We start from the raw sequence: 27507 nt of genomic DNA on the forward strand, positions 1-27507 counted from the left end.
GAGGCCCCCCCTTTAAGTGTATGTCTTCCAGAAAGCTTCTTCGGCCGATAAGACAGAAGTAAGAGTTTTATGGCAAGTCCCTTAGCGTCTGGCAATGTATCTTCTGCATCTATGGATTTGTCATTCTGAACATTTTGTATAAATGGAATCATACAGTATGTGGCTTTTATGACTGACAGCTTTGACATGGCACAGCACTTTCAGGGTTTATTCTGTTGGAGCATGGAGCAATACTTCATTCATTTTTATGGCCATATACTATTCCATTGTGTGAATATGACACATTTTATTTATCCATTTTTATTTATACATCAGTGATGGGCATTTGCTTCCATGTTTTGGCTCTTAGGAATAATGCTGCTATGAATATGTATGCACCAGTGTTTGTGTGGACATATGTTTTTAATTACCTTTGCTGTATTGCTAGGAGTGGAGCTGCTGGGTCCTATGGTAACTCAACGTTTTTCCTGAGCAACTGCAATGTATGAGAGTCCGGGTCTTCTACACCCTCACAACACTTGTTATTATCTGTCTTTCTGAGCATATCCATCCGAATGGGTGAGAAGTGGTATCTCGTTGTGATTTTACATGCACTCCCCCAATGACTAGAGATGCTAGCATCTTTTCAAGTGCTTGTTGGCCATCTGTATAGCTTCTTTAGAGAACTGTCTCTGTGATGCCTTTATCTATTCTTAATTGGGTTATCTCTTTTTATTATTGAGTTGCCACAGTTACTTATATATTCTGGATATGATCCTTATCAGACATATAATTTACCATTATTGACATATATTTACAATATGACATATGTTTTCTAATATATTCTAATTAATTTTCTCTTTTGTCATTACAAGAAGCAGAAAAAATTAGAATTCAGTATTGACATTTTAATTGTTTATATTTTTGGTCAATGTCATTTTGCTTCTATAAGCTGGGATTCTCCTATCAGAAAAGTACATAATTTAAGTAACTTTTTTAAGATAACACAGAAGTATACCCAAATTATCTAGTGTATAGAAATGATAAGAAAATGTCTGACCAAGAAAGAAAGATTTTGCCCTGGCCGGTTTGGCTCAGCGGTTAGAGCGTCGGCCTGCGGTCCGGAGAGACCCAGGTTTGGTTCCCGCTGAGGGCGCGTACCTCGGTTGCAGTTTGTCCCCGGCCCTGGTCGGTTGTGCGGGTGGCAGCCACTCGATGTGTCCCTTTCACATCGATGTTTCTCTCTCTCTCTCTCTCTGTTCCTGTCTCTCTCCCTCCCACTCTACCTGAACAAAAAAATGGAAAATTGTCCTCGGGTGAGGATAAAAAAAAAGAAAAGAAAAGAAAGAAAGAAAGATTTTAATGAATTGGATTACAAAGGAATTTGGGAGGGAAAGCTGTTATTCTAATACCGGAAAGGCAAGGTAGGGAAGTACTGATAATAAATTTAATTACACATTAATTGAATTGAGTGATGGTATATAAAAGAACACTAAATATCATGTGATGAAAATAAAAATTTTTCCTTCAAATGGTCATGTTTGAGCCCTTATTACATGCCAGCCATGTGTAGATAAGACTTAAAGGCACAGGCTCCTCCTGCTATTTATCACCAGTAATTTGAAGTGAATGTAAAGGGTCCCTAATGGTTGACACGACGCCTCTCCACAATCAGATGAGTAAGGTTCCCACTGTAGCTGTCACTGCCACCAGCTCAGCATCTTCCCTTCCCACCCATCTACCCATACACCTACCCATCATTTCCATCTCATCACTCAACCTGACTGTCCTTCAAAATTAAGGCACTAACCTACCGGAAGTTTCTTTCTTTACCTTTTTCTTTTCATCTTAAGGCTGTGTTCAGTTTTTCTAGTCCTAGTAATTATCAATTTGTTACTCGGGATTCTTTTCACTCCTGAGGAGTGACTTGAACTCAGCCCCCTGAGACTGCCCAGTCCTGGGCCCCTGCCTCTTGGCAGTGCACTGGATCCCCTGGTCTGCAGGACGGGGTGTCTGCATGCTCCCCCGTTGCTGATCCTGGTTCACTCACCATTTCCTTTCTGCCCTTTTCTCCTCAGTTCTCCACAGATCAGGCATAGCTGAGGCTAACTGGGCTGCAGGCACTTTGATTCACGAAGCAGCAAAGTTTCCCTGTCAAACAGCATGAGACTCAGCGTGCTGGGAAGTGCTTGCAGCCTGGAAGAGCCCTGGCCATCCACGCCTGCCTTCCATTTTAAAGATCAGGAAACAGGGGCTGAGACCTGGAAGACAAAAAATGGACAGTCCATTGTTTAGTTTCCACAGCCATCCACTCTCTCCAGTGCACGGTCTCTGCAGACAGCTCTAACCCCAACTCAGCTCCCACTGTCTCCGTCTGCTGCTCTCCCTTCTTTCCTTTCAAATGAATGAAGCAACCGAGTCCCAGGCAGCTTCCCTTTTTCAGCTCATTGTTTGAGATACATCTCTAAATGAGAAAACAGTGGGATTTTGGAGAGGACAGCTGAAATTCTGTGCAGGATGTTGTCATTAGATAATGGATGCATTGCAGGTTACACTAGTGATGACTCCTGGACCCACAGTAATGCAGGACAAGGAAGCAGGCACATGTGAGGGCTCCTTTGGTTTATGCATGCCTCCACCGGGACTTGCTGTCCGCTTTCTGATCTATGCCATCAGGCTGAAACAGCAGGAGGCAGAGCGGAGCAGCCAGATCCCAGGACAGAGTCCCTGCCATGCGGGCAAATGAAGAGGCAGCTTGGATGAAACTTGGAAGTGGCTGCAGAGAAGCACCCAGTCAGAGGCTAGCACTGCTGTAATACCCTCCGGCAGGTGAGGAGCTGCCAGGCCCCCTGCCTTCGCCCCAGAGATCACAGATCATGGGGATGAGCCAAGAGGGCTCCCAGAGTGACCCCATGGCCCCACAGCCCCAACTTGGCTGATGGCTCTGGACCTGGGCACATGACTGAGGCTTGTTTCTGGAGCCCTCTGGCAGACCACCATGTAACCAAGCCATGCTCAGGGATAGCCTGAGACCAAGAGAGCTACCAGGTAACTTGTAAATGCAGATTCCTGGGCCCCAGCAGTTTCTGAAGAGTTGGGACTCTCATAGCACATGTGAGTGTGGGCACTGCTACTCTAGAGAGAAGAGCTTCTGAGTTCATGATTAAATCCTAAACCTACCAATTCATATCTGTCTGGCCTTGAACAACTTGCTTAATTTTGTCTGGGCCTCAATTTCTTTACTCTTAAAATGGGAGTAATGGTGCTCAGAAGTGTGCTGTGGGAATGAGAGTTTCAGTGCATGTAAAGTTTCCACCACATGGTCAGTACTAGGAAACGGTAGCTATTGTCACTAACGGCTGTTTCCTCTATGCAGATTTGGGGGAGGCAGAAACAGGAAGAGCTGATGAACATGCACAGTGCCCTATTTACAGTGTGCATCTTATAAGCATAATTTGATCCTTTATCTAGCATTTTTTCTGTGCCAAGCAGTGTTCTGAACAACTGACATATGAGTCTCAGTCCTTATAAGAGTCTCATGGGACAAGTACTATTGGTAGCCTTTTTTTACAGATGGGGAACTGAGGCAAATATGGTGTAAGGAGCTTGCACAAGGGCCCACAGTCCAATTATAGGGCTGGGGTTTGAGCCTGTTTTGGTTCCTCATCCCAGTCTATTACCTGGCACCCCCTGCCTCCCCATACTAGTACAGAGAGAACCTATTCAGAAGCTACAGAAGATACAAAAACAGAGGTATTTTCTAAGTTGTTTTAAGTTGTCCAAATAAGTTCCCATCATATGCGCTGCACTAGAGGCAAGACCTGAAACTTATTTTAAGTTGTTCATGCAGATACAGGTGGGCAGCATTCACTTCAGTGTTGACTGCAATGAACCAGGCCAAGTGCTGCCAGGGACAGAGAAGCAAGATGACAGCATCCACCTCTGAGAGGAGGAAAGGATGGAAGACACACATGGAAATGCTTCTTTCATAAACTGAGTGTTAAATCCTCAAAGGGAAACACTCATGAGGGAGCCTGCATGTGTCCTCACTCTACAGGTTCTCCCTGCTCTATCCCATCTACTCTCAGACACCAACTTTATGTGCCAGAGATGCACAAACTTATATTCTTCTCATCTGAGACTTCTCATCTGAGCTCCAGACCACAAATCCAGCTGCTTCCTAAACATCACCACTTGGGCATTTCAAGGACACCTCAAACTCAGCCTTCTCCTCCTCTCCCAGCAAGCTCCCCACCCACTTGGCCATTTGGAGCAGATGACACCTTCTTCCTCTCATATCTTACAACAAGTCAGCAAGAGTCAACTGGTCTACCTCCCACACTTCTCACCCAGCTGGCTACTTCTCTCCAGCATGCTTCTCTCCACTACCTGCCCAAGTGTGGTATCACAGTCACCACTCACTTTTGCTCACCTGCACTCATTAAATACTCCTGACCTTCCTCCCTGTATTCCCAATTGTCATTTTCCAACTCACTCTCCATCTTGAAGCAGATGGATCTTTTAAAAATGCATACCTCATCATTTCACCTCCCTGCTGAAAATTCATCAATGTTTTCCATTGCTCTTAGGATAAAGTTTCAAAATCTTAATGTGGCCTGGCGGGTGCATCTCTCTGACACCACCAGCCTGCCTTTGTCCTGGTCTCAGTTGTCTTTTGTCTCTTTTCTGCCTGGGGACCTTTGCCTGTGCTCTTCCTTGTATCTAGAGTGAGTTCCCTGCCCCCTCTTCACCTAACAAATCCCACTCATTTTCCAAGTTTCCAGGTTGACGTTATAACATGGAAACCTGACTATGTTGTGAGAGTCAGGAAACATAGGCAGGCTTCCATGTTCTAATAGCAAGTGGATAAGTGATGAATTGTGTAGTGAGCTGTCTGACGTCAGCCTCTGCTGCTAGAGTGCAAGCCTCATGAGTGCAGGAGTGTGTTCTTCTCGCTCTCTCCCGCCCAGTCATTAGCATAGATCCATGGACATAATGAGGCTAAAGGTTTATTTGTTTACTACATGGAGTATTTGAGTTGGACCTTGAGGGGTGGTCTATTAGTTTCCTATTGCTAATAGAAAATTGCCATAGACTTTGTGGCTTAGAACAGCACAGACTTATTCTCTTGTAGTTCTGGACGTCAGAGGTCCGATGTGAGTCTTATGGGGCTACAGTCAAGGTGTTGGCTGGGCTGGTTCCTTCTGAAGACTCTGAGAGAAGATGCCATTTTCTTGCCCTTTTCAGCTCCTACAGGCCATCTGCACTCTTGCATTCCTTGGTGTGTGACCTGTTCCTTGCATCACTCTAACCTGTATCACTCATTGTCCTATACCTACTACTCTGATCGCCAGTCTCTCTCTAAGGACACTTGTAATTACATTGGGCCTAACACATAATCCACAATAATCTTCTCATCTCAATATCATTAATGTAATCACATCTTCAAAGCCGTTTTTGCAATATAAGGTAACATTCACACATTCTGGGGATTAGGACATGGACATCTTTGAGGGGGAGGAGGCATTATTCAACCAAGCACAGATAGATGTACTAATTTAAATGCATTTGTAAGTGTAGACTGAAACCTGGTAATTTATTCTAATGTATACAATGGCTCTTTTTGGCATTTTAGGGGAGTCATGATTTTACTTATTTATAATATAGATGTTTTAAAAATATAGATATCAAAAGGATTTAAACATGTGATATTCAATTGATGACTGTAATTTTTTGTTGTTGTTGTTGATCCTCACCTGAGGATATTTCTCCATTGATTTTTAGGGAGCGTAGAAGGGAGGGAGGGGGAGAGAGAGAGACATTGATGTGAGAAAGACACATCAATTAGTTGCCTCCTGCACAACCACAACCAGGGCCAGGGATCGAACCTGCAACCCGAGTACATGCTTTTGACCAGAATTGAACCCAAGACCCTTCAGTCCATGGGCCGAAAACCACCGAGCCAAACTGGCCAGGGTGATAACTGTGAATTTTAACATACTCTCAGCATATAAAAATGACAGGGAGATGTGGAAACTGCAGAGAAAGGGCTGTAAATTGAACTGCCAGGCTAAATTGTGACTTTCTAATAGAGCAACTGTTTAGCCTTCCTGCTCCTCTCCTGCCTGGAAGTGAACATGTTCCCCCTTTTGCATGTCCTGTCCAGTTGTGTGTGATCATCTCAGGTTTACCAAATCACAACATTTGATGCTGGGTAAGAGAAAACTCTGCCCAGGATGAGTAGAGAAATGCAATGGAGGGGTGCGGGGAAGTGGAAGAGGGCATGGAGGGGATAAATGGTGATTGAAACAATTAGATTAAATTAAATTTTAAAGAAATGCAATGGAATACTCTTTTCTCTAAATACATATGTCCACAGTCTCTCAATGATACAAATTTTATTCTAAGAGTCTTAGAGAATCCATAGATAAAAACTTTGACCTGAAGAGTAGGGAAAGGCATCTAGTTTTTTGTAGAAATGAACATATTTCTCCACAATCACAAAAATCAGAGGCTGGGCAGATTTGTAGACAAACACAGATAACTTTCATAGTTATTCTTGAATATGATGTTTTAAAAAATGGTTTGTGTGCCCTTAAAATAGGAAGAAGTGACCACCTACAGGCAATATTGGTTGAGGATCATGTCACATCAAAAGGCCATCCCTTTTTCTGATATGTTTATTCAGGGGAAAATCAGGAAACTATAGCCTACTCACTATTTGTGGATTTCCCTGAGGAACTGGAAAGAAAACCTGTGTGATGTTCTCATCAACAAGGCAGAATGACATGAATAAAGAAATAATCAAGCTGGATAGACTGATATTTGCTTGCTTCTCTTACAAAGATGTGAAACTGGTGGTGGTCAACTGGTTGAATGCCCCAAAAGGGCTGCTTAACAGGGCAGGGTTTAATCTGAGTGCTAAGTAGAATGCTTCTGGTTCCCTGATCAATTGCAGGCCCTATAAAGTAGAGAGGACCTGGGAGCTAGTGGCAGTATTCTGGGTAGAAATGAGTGGGAGCAATGAGTCCTGTTCGGGAGATAGAGAAAAACTGTCAGCAATATTCACAAATCAATAAATGCGATAAACCACATACAAAATGAAAGGGAAGAAAACCATATAATTATATCAATACATACTGGAAAATCATTCAACAAAATGTAGCACCCATTTCTGATAAAAACACTCAGCAACGTGGGAATAGAGGGATCACATCTTGACATAATAAAGACCATATATGTAAAGCCATCAGCCAACATCATACTCAATGGGCAAAAACTAAAAGCATTTCCCTTAAGAACAAGAAAAAGAGAGGGATGCCCACTTTTGCCACTCTTGTTTAACATAGAACTGGAAGTCTTAGCCACAGCAATCAGACAGGAAGCAAAAATAAAAGAGATCCAAATTGTAAAGGAGGAAGTGAAATTGTCATTATTTGCAGATGACATGATATTATACGTAGAAAACCCTAAAGACGCCATCAAAAATCTGCTAGACTTAATAAATGATTTTTGTAAAGTAGCAGGATACAAATTAACGTAAAAAATTGATGGCATTCTTATACACTCACAGAAAGAGAAACTAAAAAAACAATCCCATTTACCATTGTGGCAAAAAAATTAAGATACGTAGGAATAAACTTAAGAAGTATAGGACCTCTTCACAAAAAAAATTACAGGTCATTGAAAAAAGAAATAAAGAAAGATATAAAAAAGTGGAAGTATATATCTTGCTCTTGGATTGGAAGAATTAACATCATTAAAATGTCCGTACTACCCAAAGCAATCTATAGATTCAATGCAATCCCCATCAAAATACCAACGACCTATTTCACAGAACTGGAACAAACACTCCAAAAGTTTATATTGAACCAAAAAAGACCCTGAATAGCCACAGCAATCTTGAAAAAGAACAAAGTTGGAGAGATCACATTACCAGATTTCAGGTTATACTACAAAGCCACTATAATCAAAACAGCCTTTTCTGGCACAAGAACAGAAATATAGACCAGTGAAACAGAACAGAGAACCCAGAAATTAACCCAAAACAATATGCTCAATGAATATTTGACAAAGGTGGCAAGAGCATACAGTGCAGTAAAGACAGCCTATTTAATAAATGGTATTGGGAAAATTGGTGAGCTACATGCAAAAAAATGAAACTAGACCATCAACTTACACTATACACAAAATAAACTCAAAATGGATAAAAGACTTAAATGTGACTCATGAATACATAAAAATCCTAGAAGAAAATGTAGGCAACAAAGTTTCAGACATCTTTCCTAAGGCAAGACAAACAAAGAAAAAAATGAACACATGGGACTACATCAAACTCAAAAGCTTCTGCACAGCAAAAGAAACAACCATCAAAATGGAAAGGCATTTATAAATGGTGTTGGAAAAATTGGACAGCTACATGCGAAAAAATGAGACTAGACCATCAACTTATACCCTATACAAGAATAAACTCAAAATGGATAAAAGACTTAAATGCGACTCATGAATCCATAAAAATCCTAGAAGAAAATGTAGGCAACAAAATTTCAGACATCAGCCCTGGCCAGTTTGGCTCAGCGGTTAGAGCATCGGCCTATGGTCGGGAGAGACCCGGGTTCGGTTCCGCTAAGGGCATGTACCTCGGTTGTAGTTTGTCCCCGGCCCTGGTTGGTCGTGCGGGTGGCAGCCACTCGATGTGTCCCTTTCACGTCGATGTTTCTCTCTCTCTCTTCCTCTCTCTCCCTCCCACTCTATCTGTACAAAAAATGGAAAAATGTCCTCGGGTGAGGATTAAAAAAAAAAATTTCAGACATCATACGCAGCAGAATTTTCACTGATACATCACCTAAGGCAACAGAAACAAAGGAGAAAATGAACATATGGGACTAAATAAAACTCAAAAGCTTCTGCACAGCAAATGATACAATCATGAAAATGGAAAGGCTACCCACTGTATGGGAGAGCATCATTGCCAATGATGTATCAGATAAGGGGTTAATTTTCAATATACATAGAGTGCTCATACAACTCAAAAAAGGAAGACAAAGAACCCAATTAAAAAATGGGCAGAGGAACTAAATAGACACCTCTCCAAACAGGACATACAAATGGCCAAAAGATATATGAAAAAATGCTCACCATTACTAATCATCAGAGAGATGCAAATTAAAACAACAATGAGGTATCACCTCACACCTGTCAGAATGGCTGCCATCAACAAATCATCAAACAACAAGTGTTGGCAAGGGTGTGGAGAAAAGGGGACTCTAGTACACTGCTGGTGGGAATGCAGACTGGTGCAGCCACTATGGAAAACACTGTGGTGTTACCTCAAAAAATTAAACTTCCATTTGACCCAGTGATCCCACTTCTAGGAATATACCCTAAGAAGCCTGAAACCCCAATCAGATAGAATATATGTACCCCCATGTTTGTAGCAGCACTATTTACAATAGCTAAGATCTAGAAACAGCCCAAGTGTCCATCAGTTGATGAATGAATAAAAAAGCTGTGGTACATATACACAATGGAGTACTACACAGTTGTAAGAAAGAAAGATCTCTTATCCTTTGAGACTACATGGAGGGACCTGGAAAGTATCATCCTAAGTGAAACAAGCCAAACAGAGAAAGACAAGTATCATATGATCTCACTTATTTGTGGAATATAATGAACATAACAGTCTGAGGAATGGGGTAGTCCCAGAGATGTGGAAGTGGGGTACAGACTGACAATCCCCAGAAGAGGGGGTGGTGGGGAAGAGATGAACCACAGAACTTATATGCATGTATGCATGAACAATGGCCATGGATAACAAAGCTGGGGACAGGGCAGGGAGGGAGGGGGCGGGGGGTATCAGTGGGGGGAAAAGGATAAACATCTGTAACAAAAAGTAATTAATAAAAAAATAAAATAAAAAATAAAAAAAGCAGTGGTACATATACACAATGGAGTACTATGCAGCTGTAAGAAAGAAAGATCTCTTATCCTTTGAGATGACATGGAAGGACCTGGAAAGTGTCATCCTAAGCGAAACAAGCCAAACAGAGAAAGACAAGTATCATATGATCTCATTTATTTGTGGAATATAATGAACATAACAGTCTGAGAAATGGGGTAGTCCCAGAGACGTGGAAGTGGGGTACAGAATGACTATCCCCAGAAGAAGGGGTGGGGGGAGAGATAAAACACAGAACTTATATGCATATATGCATGAACAACAGACATGGACAACACAGCTGGGGAGAGGGAGGGGGAGGGGGGAATCAGTGGGGGGAAAAGGATAAACATCTGTTACAAAAATTAATTAATTAAATAAAAAATAAATAAAAATAAATTTTAAAAAAATGGAAAGGCAGCCCACTATATGGGAGAGCATAATTGCCAATGATATATCAGATAAGGGGTTAATTTCCAAAATATATAGAGTACTCATACAACTCAAAAAAAGGAAGAGAAAGAACCCAATTTAAAAATGGGCAAAAGACCTAAAGAGACACCTCTCTAAACAGAACATACAAATGGCCAAGAGACATGTGAAAAAATGCTCGATGTCACTCATCATTAGAGAGATGCAAATTAAACCATATGTCGTATCACCTCACACCTGTCAGAATGGCCACCATCAACAAATCATCAACAGGTGCTGGTGAGAATGTGGAGAAAAGGGGACTCTAGTACACTGCTGGTGGGAATGCAGACTGGTGCAGCCACTATGAAAAACAATATGGTGTTACCTCAAGAAGTTAGAAATTGAACTGCCATTTGACCCAATGATCCCACTTCTAGGACTATACCCTAAGAAGCCTGAAACACCAATCAGAAAGAATATATGTACCCCTATGTTCATAGCAGCACTATTTACAATAGCTAATATCTGGAAACAGCCTATGTGTCCATCAATGGATGCGTGGATAAAACAGCTGTGGTACATATAAACAATGGAATACTATGCAGCTGTAAGAAAGAAAGATCTCTTATCCTTTGAGATGACATGGAGGGACCTGGAGAGTATTATCCTAAGCAAAATGAGCCAAGCAGAGAAAGACAAATATCACATGATGTCACTTAATTGTGGAATGTAATGAACATAGCAAACTAATGAACAAAATAGACTCAGAGACATAGAAGTAGGGTACAGTCTGACAAACTTCTGAAGAGGGGATGGAGGGGGAGGGAAGAAATAAACCACAGAACTTATATGCACGTACACAAATCCAATGGACGTGGACAACAAACCTGGAGACGGGATGTGGGGGGGTGGGGTATCAATGGGGGGAAATGGAGAAACATCTGTAGCAAAGATAAATTAATAAAAAATAATTTTAAAAATAAATAAATAATAAATTATCAGAAAGAGCCAAAGCCAAGACAGTGGGGCCAAGAAGGGTGGAAAAAAGTAGGGGAAAAATTAACTGGAACAGTATAAGGCATTGTACTGGTATGACTTAAAATTAAATTGAGTAAAATAAAAATTAGAATGAAATAACAACATACATGCTTCCTTTAATCACATCTGCAAAGTCCCCTTTGCCACAGAAGGTAACTTTCACACATTCTGGGGATTAGGACGCGGGCTTCTTTGGGGGAGCCATTATTCAACCAGTCAGTTTAAATGTATTTGCAAGTGTAGATAAAAACATGGTAATGTATTTTAAGGCTCTTTTTAGTATTTTGGGAAACTCTTGATTGTACTTATTTATAATATATATGCTTTTGAAATATAATATTCATAAAGATGGAGTAGAGGATGGTAGAGTAGACAGTCCTCTTCCACTTTGCATAGTATCTGGTAGAGCGTCAAGCTCAGTTCTCTATACCATAATTTAACAGGGATATTGACAAGGAAGTCCAAAGACAGCCAGACTGAAAAAAATGTCTTAAGAACAACATGAGTGCTTTCTGAAGATATCTGAAAGGCTAGCCCAGAGAAGGGGATTTTTCTGGGTGACCCTGGAGGACAGAAGTGAAACTAGTAGGTGGGAGCTACAAAGCCCCCCCCCCCCCCGGGCTGCTGCCCTCCTCCCACCCCCAGCAGCATGTGGACAGCCCAGCCCACTCCTCAGCTTCTCCAGCCACTCCCATGGCCACACCCAGGCTCAGTAGCCAATGTGCCACGTCCAGATCTCCATTCTGAGCATCTACCCACACTCTTCTTTCTTTTCTTCTTAATCCTCAAACAAGGATATTTTTTCATTGATTTTAGAGAGTGGAAGGGACGGAAGGGAAGAGAGAGAGAGAGAAACATTCATGTGAGAGAGACACAGCAATTGGTTGCTTCCTACACATGCCTTGACCAGGACGGGGATCAAACCTACAACCTAGGTATGTGCCCTGACCAGGAATGGAACCTGCAGCCTTTCAGTGTACAGAATGAAGCTCTGACCCACTGACGTACACAGGCCGGGCCTGCTCCACACTGCTCTTGCCTGAGTACCGCTTCCGCAACACGCTTGGACCACACGAAGCCAGCTGGTCCTTTGCGCCCATCACCATCTCAGGCCCCGGCAGCGCCTCCTAGTTCCCCTTCCTCTTTGCCCGGGTTAAATTCCATGGTCTAGCTCTGTAATCACCCCAAGACCATCTGCACATCCTCTGCCCCTCTTCCTCTGAGCTCCTGCCTGGCTACACCGACCCTGTTAAACTGTTTCCTCCTGCTCTGTTCCTGCACCCAATGGCTCAGCATTGCAGTGACGGTCCATGTGGCCCAGTTGACACTCCACTTTAAATTCATGACAACATCCTCCCATGCACTGTGAACAGTGCTAGAACGTCCTTCATTTTCCCAGTACGTCCTCTTCCCAGGCCTCCATTCCATGCCTACTCCCCTTCATTTCACACCAGACCTACTCATCCCCTTCCATTCTCCCAGTTGCTTATGACACCAACATTTATTATTATTCATAAATGTATTTCTGTTAGAGATGGTTCTCCTTTTTCCCCCATTGACACCCTCCTCCTGATCCCCCCACCCCGCAGCATAGTTGTTTATGTCTATTGGCTACGCATACGCGAATATAAGTTCTGTGGTGTAACTCCCCCCCAACCACCACCACCCTCCTCTAAGGTTTGTCAGTCTCTACCCCACATCCATGTCTCCGGGTGCATTCTGTTCATTAGTTTGTTTTGTTCATTATATTCCACAAATAAGTGAGATCATGTGATATTTGTCTTTCTCTGGTTGGCTTATTTCACTTAGCATAATACTCTCCAGGTCCCTCCAGGTCCTCTGACAAGGTAAAAGATCTTTCTTTCTTATAGCTGCATAGTGTTCCATTGTGTAGATGTACCACAGCTTTTTTATCCACTCATCTATTAATACTTGGGCTGTTTCCAGATCTTAGAAATTGTAAGTAGTGCTGCTATGAACATGGAGGTACATGTATTTTCATAGCAACACTATTAACACCCACTTTTCTTCAACAATGTAAAACCATATGGAGGAAACTCTCTCCTCTCCCTCCACTAAGTCTGTAAATGTACCTACATGTGCACCAGGGCATCTCAAATGGGAGGCCTGGGACCCTCCCTGGGGGCAGTAGGCGATGTCTGGGGACACCGCTGGCTGTTACAGCCTGATGGCAGTGCCGCTGCAGCAAGCTCGCGGGCAGAGTCTGGGGAGCTGCTAAGTATTCTACAGTGTGCGGTGGCCCCACCACAAGTCTCCCGCTGTGGGTGTCTGTAGTGAGTGGGAAACACTGCTCTGTCCTGCTGTCCTTAATTTACTGACTGACTGGCTACATCCCAGAGGGATGACGTCCAGCAGGTGTCACAGGGGCTCTGCTTTATCTGGGGTTAGGACAGCTTATTATGCAAGAGAGTTCCAAGCATTGCAGGACATTTAGGACTCCTGACCCTGTCCACTAAATGCAAATCAAGACCCAACCCAGTTGCTGTAACATGGAAGAGGCTCCACAGATTTCCACTTGCCTTTCAAGGGGAAGAAGCCTGTCCTGGTTGAGATGAGCCCTGGCCTCAGGTGCACTGGGGAGGGGGACCTGGCCTTGCCTTGATAATCAAGCTCATTAAAGTGCTTCCTAAACACAAGAGGGGCTCTTCCTGAGACAAATTGCTACCCTCCACTCCCACCACCACCCCCTTGACCCCAAACACAGCCAGACGCCCAGACTCAAAACCAGCTGCAGTCAGTGATTTTTCTTTAATAGTGCATGTTTTTATTGCTCCATCAGGAGCCAAGTAATAGAATTAAGCTAGAGTCAGAGGTCAGGAAATGGCAGATGGCATTTCATCTTGGGAGGCTGCGCAAAATGCCCAGCCAAGAACAAGGGACACAGACAGACCTGGAGGAGGTTCAGGAGTTCCCTTTGTGGTCCCATCCCAGTCTTCAGATGGCCTGAGGCCCTGGACCAATCCAGAAGGAGCAAAGCTACCAGTGGACTTCGAACTTTGCACCAGTAAGGGCTCTTTCATTATTTTGCTCTATAGTCCATGTAATATGAAACATTTTTGTCTAAAGAACAGAAAACATGTTAAAAATAATTTATTTCTCCATTTTTATTACTTGAAAAGATAGATGGATGATGATAAATAGATGATAGTTAGATAGATTGATAGATAGATGATAGATAGATGATTGATAGATAGATGATAGATAGATAGATAGATAGATAGATAGATAGATAGATAGATAGATGATAGATAGATAGATGATAGATGATAGATAGATGATGATAGATAGATAGATAGATAGATAGATAGATAGATAGATAGATAGATAGATAATAGATAGAAGTCAGAACTTCTGATCAGCATGATATAAATATTTTTACCTCACTGATTCCAAAGTGATTCAATTCCAACCAAAACAAAGTTAATGTTTTTACATGGTGTCAAGAACTGTGAAGGATCTAAGAGTTTACCCTATTTGCAAAGAAGTTAGCCTTGTTGGTTTTAACTAACAAGTCAGTCTGCCACAGTTCACGGGTGCTGGCAGAAGACATAAGACCCCTGGGTCAAAGACAAAGGGTTTTACTACTCACAGGTATAGCAGTAGCCAGAGCAAGCAGCATTTGATGGCAGGGAGGTCCCCCGGGTCCCAACTCCCACAGGGTGATTCAAACAGGGCCAGGTGACATCTGTGCGCGCAGTGGGCTGCCTTACAGGAGAGGGGCCCTGAGCCTAGAGAACCAAATCTTGTGTAATGGAGGGAAATCCTGTCTGCCCTTTGCCCCAGGTGGATACAGTGTCTCCACCCTGCTGGACAGGACAAGCCTGCCCTCCGCTCCACAGGGGACACTTCATCTTCCAAGGCTGTTTGCTCTATGAATATGTTTGTGAAAAGATGGTCCTCTGCTCACAAGATGTTCAGAAACATGAGAGGCTCATGGAGAACTGTTCCCAACAAGCGGTGCACAGTCTCATCTCAAGGAAATGTGTGAATGTGAACGTTGTGCAGGCCACCCTTGCTTTGCATTCGGTAGCACAGGCCTCTGGGAACCGTGTGCTGCATTCACACGCTGCAGCGTGACTGACGCCTGCACTGAGGACAGCGTGCTCACCCTTGTGACCACGCTGACAGTGAGGCAGTCCCAGAACCGTGAAGCCCCGTTGGTGCAGACCTCTCTTTGCAAGGAAGAGGTCAACAAGCTCAGAACTGCTTAGAGAATTAAAGAAACTTACAGTTTACGTATCTGAAAGTCCCTGGCGGGCTTTTCTTAGGGGCTCTGCACCGTCAGTCAAAATGAGACTTTCCCATCTCTCCTCCCTGCCTTCTCCAGTGTCTGCTTCATCCTAAGGGTGGCCTGCTTGTGACCCAGTGTGGTGCCGGCAACTTCCAGGTAAACACGCTCCCTGTTTGTGTCCAGCAAAAGCGAGCACCTCTCCAGGGAGATGCAGAGGAGAAGGGGGCTGCTGGTCCCCAGTCCCCAGCATGTAACTTCTGGGGCTTTCGTGACCAGCTTTGCCGTCATGCCAATCTCTGCACCCATCACTGTGGCCAAGGACTGGGATATGCCGTGTGGTTTCGATAACCCAGCCTTCGGGATCTGGGGACAGGCTGAGGTGCCCTGAAGCTGTGGGACAGAGAAGTGGATGCCTAAATAAGATTCACTGTGTCGCCAAGAAGGGAGCCTCTCTCCACCCAAGTAGGTTCTCCTAAGTTGGAAGCTATTGATCAGGTCCCCAAGTGCACAGCATCCTCCTTCCTGGCCGCCGTCGCACCACTGACCATTTCGGACAGCCCTGCCAGTGACCTCCGTTATGTCACGTGACTGAGGGTAGGCCTGAGGTCCAACTCCCTACTGATGACGTCTGAGTTGCCTGGTGCCGCTGAAAAAAAATGGCCACAACTTAGTAGCTTAAAACAACACAAATTAATTAGGTGACAGTTCTAGAGGTCAGAAGTCTGAAACAGTATCACTAGGTGAAATCCAAGGTCTAGGCAGGGCCTCATTCCTTTTCAGGGGAGAATCCATCTTCTTGTCTTTCCAGCTCCTGAAGGCGGCGCGTGCTCTGGCCCGTGCCCCTGGGATCCTCAGAGCCAGCTCAGCACTTTGAGTCTTTCTCACACACATCCCTCCACAGGCTTTGCCCCTCTTCCACTTGAAGGGCTCCTGTGACCACTGTGGGCCCAGCCGTGACCCAGAACAGTCTCCCTCTCCCAGTTAGCTGACTGTCAACCTTGATTCCCCTCTGCCATGAAGCGACACAGTTCCAAGCGACACATGTTCCAGAGTTTAGGATGCAGACATCTGTGGGGTGGGCATTGTCCTGTCTAAGTGATAGAAGTTACACTGGGTTTAGCTGGGTTGTCCACTGTGTAAATGAAAAGCTTTCTATTGACTTATTTAAATGTAACCACCACCAGCACAGAAACAAACCTTCCCTATTTAAATGTAATGTATTATTCTATAAACTCTTTTTTTTTAATTTTTTGTTTTTTTTGTTACAGATATTTTACCTTTTTTACCCCATTGGCACCCCCCTCCCCACCCCACCCCCGCCCCGTCCCCGGCTTAGTTGCCCATGTCCATTGGTCATGCATACATGCATATAAGTTCTGTGGTTTATCTCTTCCCACCCCCCCACCCCCTCTTCTGAGGGATGTCAGTCTGTAAACTCTTACTTTTGTAAGTGCTAATGTCATAGCTTTCACAACAGAGCAATTCTGTGAAGAAATTAGCTTTAATAGCGAACAAATAAACTGGGTACAAATGATGACAGTCTGGTTTAGTATATGTAAATTTAGTTCCTATTTACTATTTTCAGTTATTTTCTCCTGTCTCAGGTTTTTTACAAAGTTCAACATAGATTCAACTTTTACACTTATTATGTAGATTGCATCCCATCATCATTTCATCTTAACTCACAAGAAAAATTCTTGGTTCAGCAACTATATTTTTGGAATGTCAAAAACAGCAGATTACAAGCTTTTCAAAGAGGACACGACGTTCTCACATGAAGCAATTTACTTAAAAATCTGGTATGTCCTCTGGTTTATTTGTTACAGCTCAACATGATGTCTAATAAAGAAAAATTTCTAAACAGGTGAAAACAAGTTCCTTAAGTATAAACAAAACATATGCTTTGCTTAGCAGGTGTACCTGTCTCAAAATTTCAGTGCAATACGATGATTGAGAATAAGCTTTCTTTCTTTCTTTCTTTCTTTCTTTCTTTCTTTCTTTCTTTATTTATTTCTTTATTTCCTTATTTCCTTATTTCTTTATTTCTTTTTCTTCTTTCATTGTTGAAAGTATTACAGATGACCCCTTTTTATCCCCCCTTGACCCCCTTCTTCGTGTCCCCACCCCCGTCCTGCTTACCCAGCCTAATGTCTATGTTCATTAGTTGTGCATATATGCATATAAGTTCTTTGGTTTATCTCTTCCCACTTCTCCCCCATCTTCCTTCCTCTGAGGTTTGTCAATCTGTTACCTACTTCTATGTTTTTAGATCTATTTTGATAGATTATTTTGTTCATTATATTCTACAAATAAGTGAGATCATGTGATATTTGTCTTTCTCTGACTGGCTTATTTTGTTTAGCATAATACTCTCCAGGTCCCTCCATGTAGTCTCAAAGGATATGAGATCTTTCTTTCTTACCGCTGCATAGTACTCCATTGTGTAAATGTACCACAGCTTTTTTTTTTTTTTTTTTTTTTTTAAAATTAATTTTTATTTATTTTTTTGTTACATATATTTTACCTTTTTACCCCATTGGCACCCCCCACCCTACCCCCCCTCCACCCTGTCCCCGGCTTAGTTGTCCATGTCCATTGGTCATGCATACATGCATATAAGTTCTGTGGTTTATCTCTTCCCACCCCCCACCCCTCATCCCCTCTTCTGAGGGATGTCAGTCTGTGCCCTACTTCCATGTGTCTGGGTCTACTGTATTCCTCAGACTGTTATGTTCATTATATTCCGTATATAAGTGAGATCATGTGGTATTTGTCTTTTTCTGCTTGGCTTGTTTCACTTAGGAAAATACTTTCCAGGTCCCTCCATGTCGTCTCAAAGGATAAGAGATCTTTCTTTCTTACCGCTGCATAGTACTCCATTGTGTATATGTACCACAGCTTTTTTATCCATTCGTCTACCGGTGGACACTTGGGCTGTTTCCAGATCTTAGCTATTGTAAATAGTGCTGCTATGAACATGGGGGTACATATATTCTTTCTGATTGGTGTTTCAGGCTTCTTAGGGTATATTCCCAGCAGTGAGATCACTGGGTCAAATGGAAGTTCAATTTTTAATTTTTTGAGGTAGCACCATATTGTTTTCCATAGCGGCTGCACCAGTCTGCATTCCCACCAGCAGTGTATTAGAGTCCCCTTTTCTCCACACCCTCGCCAACACTTGTTGTTTGATGATTTGTTGATGGCGGCCATTCTGACAGGTGTGAGGTGATACCTCATTGTTGTTTTAATTTGCATCTCTCTGATGATTAGTGATGTTGAGCATTTCTTCATATGTCTCTTGGCCATTTGTATGTCCTGTTTGGAGAGGTGTCTATTCAGCTCCTCTGCCCATTTTTTAATTGGGTTTCTTGTCTTCCTTTTGTGGAGTTGTAGGAGCACTCTATATATATTGGAAATTAACTCCTTATCTGATATATCATTGGCAATGATGTTCTCCCATACAGTGGGTGCCTTTCCATTTTGATGATTGTTTCTTTTGCTGTGCAGAAGCTTTTTAGTTTGATGTAGTCCCATGTGTTCAATTTTTTCTTTGTTTCTGTTGCCTTAGGTGATGTATCAGAGAAAATTCTGCTCCGTATGATGTCAGAAATTTTGTTGCCTACAGTTTCTTCTAGAATTTTTATGGATTCACGGGTCACATTTAAGTCTTTTATCCATTTTGAGTTTATTTTTGTGTATGGTGTAAGTTGATGGTCTAGTTTATTTTTTTTACATGTAGCTGTCCAATTTTCCCAATACCATTTATTAAAGAGGCTGTCTTTACTCCACTCTATGCTCCTGCCACCTTTGTCAAATATTAATTGAGCATATTGCCTTGGGTCCATTTCTGGGTTCTCTGTTCTGTTCCACTGGTCTATATGCCTGTTCTTGTGCCAGTACCAGGCTGTTTTGATTACAGTCGCTTTGTAGTATAACCTGATATCTGGTATTGTGATCCCACCTACTTTGTCCTACTTTTTCAAAATTGCTGTGGCTATTCGGGGACTTTTTTTGTTCCATATGAACTTTTGAAGTATTTGTTCTAGTTCTGTGAAATATGTCATTGGTATTTTCATAGGGATTGCATTGAATCTATAGATTGCTTTGGGTAGTAAGGTCATTTTAATGATGTTAATTCTCCAATCCATGAACAGAGTATGTGCTTCCATTTTTTTATATCTTCCTCTATTTCTTTTTTCAATGTCCTGTAGTTTTCTGCAAATAGGTCCTTTACTTCTTTGGTTAAGTTTATTCCTAGGTATCTTAATTTTTTTGGCACGATGGTAAATGGGATTGTTTTTACAGTTTCTCTTTCAGTGAGTTCATCATTGATGTACAAGAATGCTGTCGATTTCTTGACGTTAATTTTGTATCCTGCTACTTTGCCAAATTCATTTATTAACTCTAGTAGGTTTTTGATGGAGTCTTTAGGGTTTTCTATGTATAATATCATGTATCTTCAAATAATGGCAGTTTCACTTCCTCCTTTCCAATTTGGATCCCTTTTATTTTTTCTTCCTGTCTGATTGCTGTGGCTAAGACTTCCAGTACTATGTTAAATAAGAGTGGCGAAAGTGGACATCCCTGTCTTGTTCCTGTTCTTAATGGAAATGTTTTTAGTTTCTGCCCATCAAGTATGATGTTGGCTGTAGGTCTTTCATATATGGCCTTTAATATGTTGAGATATGATCCCTCTATTCCCACACTGCTGAGCGTTTTTATCAGAAATGGATGCTGGATTTTGTCGAATGCTTTTTCAGCATCTATTGATATGATCATGTGGTTTTATTCTTCATTTTGTTTATGTAGTGTATCACATTTATTGATTTGCGAATATTGTACCAGCCTTGCATTCCTGGAATGAATCCCACTTGGTCATGGTGAATAATTTTTTTGATGCATTGCTGGATCCAATTTGCTAGTATTTTGTTCAGGATTTTGTCGTCTATGTTCATCAGGGATATTGGCCTGTAGTTTTCCTTCTTTGTAGTGTCTTATTCTGGTTTTGGAATTAGAATTATGCTAGCCTCATAGAACGTCTTTGGAAGTCTTCCTTCTTCTTGAATTTTTTGAAATCGTTTCAGGAGAATGGGTGTTAGTTCTTTTTTGAATGTTTGGTAAATCTCCCCGTGTGGCCATCTGGGACTGGGCTTTTGTTTGCTGGGAGAGTCTTGATTACCTCTTCAATTTCCTTAGTTGTTATTGGTCTGTTCAAGTTTTCTATCTCTTCCAGGTCCAGTTTTGGGACTGTGTGTTTCTAGAAATTTGTCCATTTCGCTTAGATTGTCGAATTTGTTGCCATGTAGTTATTCATAATAGCTGTTAACAATCTTTTGTATTTCTGTGGTGTTCGTTGTTACTTCTCCTCTTTCATTTCTTATTTTGTGTATTTGGGTTCTCTCTCTTTGTTTCTTGGTGAGTCTAGCTAAGGGTCCATCGATCTTGTGTATCTTTTCGAAAAACCAGGTCTTTGTTTCATTGATCCTTTGAATTGCTTTTTTTTTTTTTTTTGGTATCTGTCATTTATTTCTGCTCTGATCTTTACTATTTCCTTTCTTCTACTTGCTCTGGGGTTTTCTTTTGTTTGCTTTCTAATTCTTTAAGTTGTGAGGTTAGACAGTCAATTAGAAAATTTTCTTGTTTCTTGAGGTAGGCCTGTAGTACTATGAACTTCCCTCTCAGAACTGCTTTGGTTGCATCCTAAAGATTTTGTGTTGTTGTGTGTTCATTTTCATTGGTTTCCAGGAAGTTTTTAATTTCTCCTTGATTTCCTTGGTAACCCATTCATTGTTTAATAACATGCTATTTAGCATCCATGTGTTGAAATGTCTTTGCATGTTCTTGTTCCAATTGATTTCTAGTTTCATGCCATTGTGATCTGAGAAGATGCTTGATATGATTTCAATCTTCTTGAACTTGTAGAGATTTAGTTTGTGTCCTATCATGTGGTCTATCTTTGAGAATGTCCCATGTGCACTTGAGAAGAATGTGTATTCTGTAGTTTTGGGGTGTAATTCTCTGTAGATATCTATTAAATCCATTTGGTCTAGTACTTCATTTAGCATCTCTGTTTCCTTGCTAATTTTTTGTCTAGAGGATCTATCCAGTGCTGTCAACAGGGTGTTGAAGTCCCCTGCTATGACTGTATTGCTGTCAATTTCTCCTTTGAAGTCCTCCAGAAGATTTTTAATATATTTTGGTGCTCCTATATTGGGTGCATATATGTTTATCAAGGTTATATCTTCTTGTTGGATGAATCTTTTTAATATTATGTAGTGGCCGTCTTTGTCTCTAGTTATGGCCTTCATTTTGAAATCTATTTTATCAGATATGAGTATTGCTATCCCAGCTTCTTTTTGCTTTCCATTTGCTTGGAAAATTTTGTTCCATCCCTTCACTTTCAACATATATGAGTCTTTTGTTGTGAGGTGGGTCTCTTGTAAACAATATATAGATGTGTCATGCTTTCTTATCCAATCAGCTACTCTGTGTCTTTTGATGGGAGCATTCAATTCATTTACATTTAAGGTGATTATTGATATGTACTTATTTATTGCCATTTTCCTTTAGTGTGGTTCTATTTTTCATCCCATTTTTCCTGCTAATTACAGGAGTCCTTTTAACATTTCTTGCAGTGCTGGTTTGGTGCTAATGTATTCCCTTAGCCTTTTTTTTGTCTGGGATGCTCTTTATTTGACCTTCCAATTTGAATGATAGCCTTGCTGGTTAGAGTAGTCTTGGATTCAGATTCTTGTTTTTCATGACCTTGATTACTTCATGCCATTCCCTTCTGGCCTGTAGTGTTTCTTGTGAGAAGTCAGCTGAGAGTCTTATAGGATTTCCTTTGTAGGTAACCTGTTGCTTATCTCTTGGTGCTTTTAGGATTCTCTCTTTGTCTTTAATTTTTGGCATTTTAATTACTATGTGTCTTGGTGTGGGCCTGTTTGGGTTCTTCTTACTTTGGGCTCTCTGTGCTTTTTGAACTTGAATGCCTTCTTCCTTCACCAAATTAGTGAAGTTTTCTGTCACTATTTTTTTGAATATATTCTCTATCCCTTGCTCATTTTCTTCTTCTCCAGGGACTTCTATGATGCGAATATTATTACGTTTCCAGTTGTCCCACAGTTCTCTTAAGCTGTCTTCCTGTTTTTTAATCGTTTTTGCTTTATGTTTTTCTGATTGGTTGATTTTTTCTACCCTGTCTTCTAATTTACTGATCTCGTCCTCAGCTTCCTCTACTCTGCTTTTTAAACCTTCCAATGTGTTTTTCATTTCGGATATGTCATTTTTTATTTCTTCTTGTTGGTTTTTCATTTCCAATTGGCTTATTTTCAGTGTCTCTATGTCCTTACTCATGCTGTTCAGCTTCCTCAAGATCATGGCTCTGAATTCTAGCTCTGTTAACATGCCTAATTGTTCCACATTGATCTCATCTTCGGTGGATGTCTCTTACTCTTTCATTTGGCTTCTGTTTCTGTGTTTCACCATTTTGGCTATCACTGTGGGCTTTGGAGCCTGTCAAGTTTTCCCTGTGGGTGTTGGTTTTCTGCTTTTTGTGGCTCCCTCTCCTGGGTTTAGATGAGCGAGGGAGGACTCACGTTAAACACCACTGTCAAGTCTTACTTTCCTGGTTAAAGTTGCTAGCCCAGGAAAGGTACTGTTATCCTGTATCTTTTTGCCTGGAGGCTAGCAGTGGAGGTTACTTGATGAGCTATGGATTGTCAGTTGATTGAAAAACTCCCTCAGGTGCTCAGCATAAGGGGATTTCACGAGGGTGGGGCAGATGCTGGTTGTTAATGAGCCTCAATTAGCACTTCAATGGCCCACATGGTGGGGTTGGATCTCCGATGGAGGGGCTGCTGCCTCTCCTCAGAGCCCTGGGAAGGAGCAATGTGGCCACCGTCCTGCGTGGCAGCAACTCAGCAAAAGCTCTGCGTGCCCTCCAAATTCCGAGTGTCCCAACACAGTTTCAGTCCAGTCTGCCCTCCCTCTGCCGGAGCCCAAGGTGAGTGGCTGTGGCTGTTTTAGCCTCTCCCGGCTCTGCACTGTGGAGCTGCCTAGGAGTGTAACCCGAGGGCGCTGTTCACTGCTGAGGCTGTTGCTGAGCTGCTGACTGTGGCCTCCCAGCCCCTGTCTCGTGCCTTCGCAAGCCTACCAGGATGGAGTCAGTGTCCCTGGTTATATGGTCCTCGCAACCTGCTTTTCTGTTGGTTTTTCCCGTCGATTTGTCTGTGTTATAGTTGTAATTCCAGTTTGGTTCTGGGAGATTGTGTGTATAGCTTCCGTTCACTCTGCTGCCATTTTCAGGTAAAGATTTTTTTTAAAAGAAAGAAAAACAACCCTTTATATAGTCGTCCCCAGTGACCCGAGGGCAATGCATTCCAGGCCCCCAGTGAGTGCGTGGGCCTGCAGCCGAGCTCTAAGCCACAGGTCCAGGAACCAGGGCCTCACCGCAGCCAGTGCAGAGCAGGGAGACGCGGGGCCAAGGGGGTGGTGCCTCCGGAGCAGGATAGAGCAGGAGCGCAGGAGGCTTCATGATGCTACTTGTAACACTTGCAATTTAAAACGTAGGCTTTATTTATTTCTGGAATTTCCCATTTGATATTTTAGATCATTGTTGATGATAGGTAACTGAAATCACAGAAGGCAAAACTGTGGATAAGGGGAACCGCGGTTCTTTTGAGAAAAACTGACACTGAAAGCCATGGCCTGTTGTTGGGGGTGTGGCAAAGCCAGGCGTGCTCTGACCAAGGCTGGGGGCCGTGGAGTTGGAAAGCCCCAGGAGGCTGAACTTTTGTGAAGCTCACCAAGCTGGGGCAGAATCTGCCCTGCCATTAACTTCACGGTGTGATGTTAAGCAGGTCACATAAACCAGCTAAGGCACAATTTCTTCATCTGTAAAAGGGGACAGTATAGCAGCTACCTTTGGCCACGGCATCCCGTCCTGTGCTCCCCTGAGCAGCCCGAGTCCGGTGCACATCAGCCGGCCTGACTGATGCAGACCCCGAGGACGGGGCCCGACGGCCCTCCATTCCAAGGCCGTGGCTGAGACGCCCTTTACCTGTGCACAGTGAGGCGCTCCATGCTAACGGCCCTTCTCACAGCCAGGACAACTGCTCCAGGGGGCGTGCTGGGCCCACCAGGTCCAGAAACAATGGACAACTTTTAAAAATCAGAATCTGTTGTTACTTTTTTTCTCTTTTATTTTATTTTCAATTTCTAATAAAATCCTCAGTATTTCCAGCTGATGTTCTATCATCATTTTAATAGATGAAAAATGTTCTTCAAATGCAGAAAAAATGTCGTTGAACCAGAAGACCCTCGATGTGCCCGGCTGACACTAACTGGCCAGATGATTGCAGTGTCTTCAGAAGAAGTAGAATTTGCCAAACAAGCCATGTTTTCAAGGTTTGTATGTGCTTTAACGTTGGTTTGCCCAGAAATATACAGTGATGAGGATCCAAGGTCAGGGCTGTGCCATTCGACACCTCTGAGACGGCGCCAATCCTGGTCTGAGCTGCCCTTGGGCAGCACTGCCAACCTCGCACTGGCTGTCTTAGGTGGTTTTTCCAGTTTGCACTTGGACTTTGGATTTTGTTTATAACATTTTTAGATATAAATAAAATTTTTATTTGCATGAAGTTTTTAAAAAAGTGAGCCACAGCCCCTACCCTTAAGGACAATATGTGTTTAGGGCTATGCATGGGGGGAAAGTCAAGTCAGTAAATAGCAGAAGGCAGAATGTGAGAGATGTCCCTGTCCACTGTGGCTGGCTCTCAAATTGGCCCAGCATTTCCAAGCCTGCTACAGGAATGGAAACCTTCCCATGAACAGATTTAATTCATGGACTCCGAATTCTTTCATCATTTCAAACAGAGATGAAATGCATAATACGATGCCTGAGCACTTCCTCCACACAGGTGCTTTATGTGTGCCTGACTGCTCGCTCACCATGCAGCCTGTGGTCTCAGCACCATCACTGCCATCCCCCCTGATAGGTAAGGAGGCCAGGACTTGTGATGGCCACGAGACCTCACAACTCATCATTCAAACCAGGAGCCCGCCTCCAGTGTTGAGCTGTTTGCCACCCTAGGGAATGACAGTTTCCTGCCTTCCTAAGGCTGTCCCCACCCATCCCTGACCCTTAGCTTCTGCCCTTGGCTAGTTTGACCAGATTTAAGCCCAAATGAGGCCTGAAGTCTGGAGGGCCATGTGACCTGGCCAAACACACAGGAATCTGGAACTGTGCTCTGGGAGGGTGCAGTCTCGGTAAGAGCAGCTTCATCACCCCGTCCTTCCTTCTCACAGACACCCAGTTATGAAGAAGTGGCCCCGTCAGTATGCATGGTTCTTTATGAAAATGAGAATAGAGCACATCTGGTTTCAGAAGTGGTACGGAGGAATATCGGGCATTTCGAGGGAGGACTATTTCAAAGCAGTTCCGAGAAAGGCCTGACGGCGTGAGAAGTTCTCAGTGTTTGCATCAGATGAAATCTTATAAGTGATTCTGCCAGACAGCTGCTGACTGCTGTCTCTCTGTGGAAGGTCTGTAGCAACCTGCCATCCTCGCAGCAGAATGAGAACCCTGTGCTGAGACTGGAGATTAAAGTGGTCCTCTGCAAGTCCCTAATTCCCACAGGTTCCACACGTGTATCATCCTACTTACCTTGTAGTCAATCCAGACTCGCCTGTTTGGGACATGTTGAGACAGTTTTGGTCCCACTCTTCAAGACAAAACATGCCTGTGTGTACAGTGTGGTGGCTTTACATTGTGAGAGTATTTTTATTGTTTGTTGTGTCTTGGCTCGAAGCGCATAGCAACCACAAAGGAACGAAGCAGCCCAGAGCCACAGCCTCGTGTTGGGTGAGGATGCAGGGCTGGGTTGCAAATGCATTATTAAGTCACACTTGCTAGAATGTATTGGTCACTTAGGAGACTTTTTGCCCACTGTAGCATGACGAGCCGTGTGAGGACACAGAGTTTTGCACACAGCCCTACTCTATGCAAACAGGCCATAGAGGTACATTAATAAGGAAGGGAAACTTCAGCAGCAAGTTCCCTGCATCCCCACTACTAATGCTTCTAACAGAAGGTTCCCTCCTCCTTCAGCTCAAGGAATGGAATCCAAAATTTAAAAAGCACCTATTCTGAGGTGCAAATGAGAAGAGGTGAGGGGTGAACGTGGGAAGGAAGCAAAGGCAACATGTAGGAGGAGGAAGGAAAGAGGTCAGTAACTGAAGGCATGCTCCCTGCCAGGCCTCAGGCCAGGCCCTTGACGGGGTCATCTCATTTAAGCCTTACAGTCAGTGAGATGTATATTATCAATGCCATTTGCAGACAAGAAAACTGAAGCTCAGAGAGGCTAAGTCAACATCCCGAGGTCAGACTCCAGCTCTCACTGCACACAAGGGATGGATGCAGTGGTACCTAGGAGATTTCCAGTTTTTGTTTTTGTTTGGTACGTGCCCCTAGCAGAAACAGAACCCGGGACTCTCTGGTCTGTGGGCTCCAACAACTAAGCCAAACTGGCCAGTGCAGATTTCCAGTTTTAAGAATAAAACAAGGAGGGGGGTGAGAGCGGGGAGGAGGGGGTCAATGGAGAAGAAAAGGGGGACATCTGTAATACTTCCAACATTAAAATAAATAAATAAATAAGAACAAGAGTTATTGGAGTGCACAGGTAGTCATGGAAACAGGCAAATCAGTAGAACGATGACTAACCTGCCTGAAGATGATCTAATTGCTTTCAGCAAAAAAGTAAAAGGTGGGAGGAGGACTCTGAAATTTGATTCTTGCTAAAAATTTTAAATTTTCTACAAATTATATTCATAAGCTCTTGGTATTTGCAAGAAACTATATTGTACTTATGTACACATCTAAGACCTC

General features: G+C 42.8%; 1 protein-coding gene across 1 annotated transcript in view; it reads left to right on the top strand.

Moving 5' to 3' along the window:
* The window catches only part of CREG2 (cellular repressor of E1A stimulated genes 2), a 42453-nt gene extending 16377 nt beyond the window's left edge, over positions 1 to 26076 (top strand). The window contains exons 3-4 of the mRNA XM_036263623.1: positions 24915 to 25028; positions 25929 to 26076. Coding sequence (XP_036119516.1) covers positions 24915 to 25028; positions 25929 to 26076 — 262 coding nt within the window. The remainder of the gene's footprint in view (positions 1 to 24914; positions 25029 to 25928) is intronic.
* Positions 26077 to 27507: the final 1431 nt, after the last annotated feature.

Source organism: Molossus molossus, unplaced genomic scaffold (genome assembly GCF_014108415.1).
Source record: "Molossus molossus isolate mMolMol1 unplaced genomic scaffold, mMolMol1.p scaffold_m16_p_15, whole genome shotgun sequence".
Classification (NCBI taxonomy): Eukaryota; Metazoa; Chordata; class Mammalia; order Chiroptera; family Molossidae; genus Molossus; species Molossus molossus.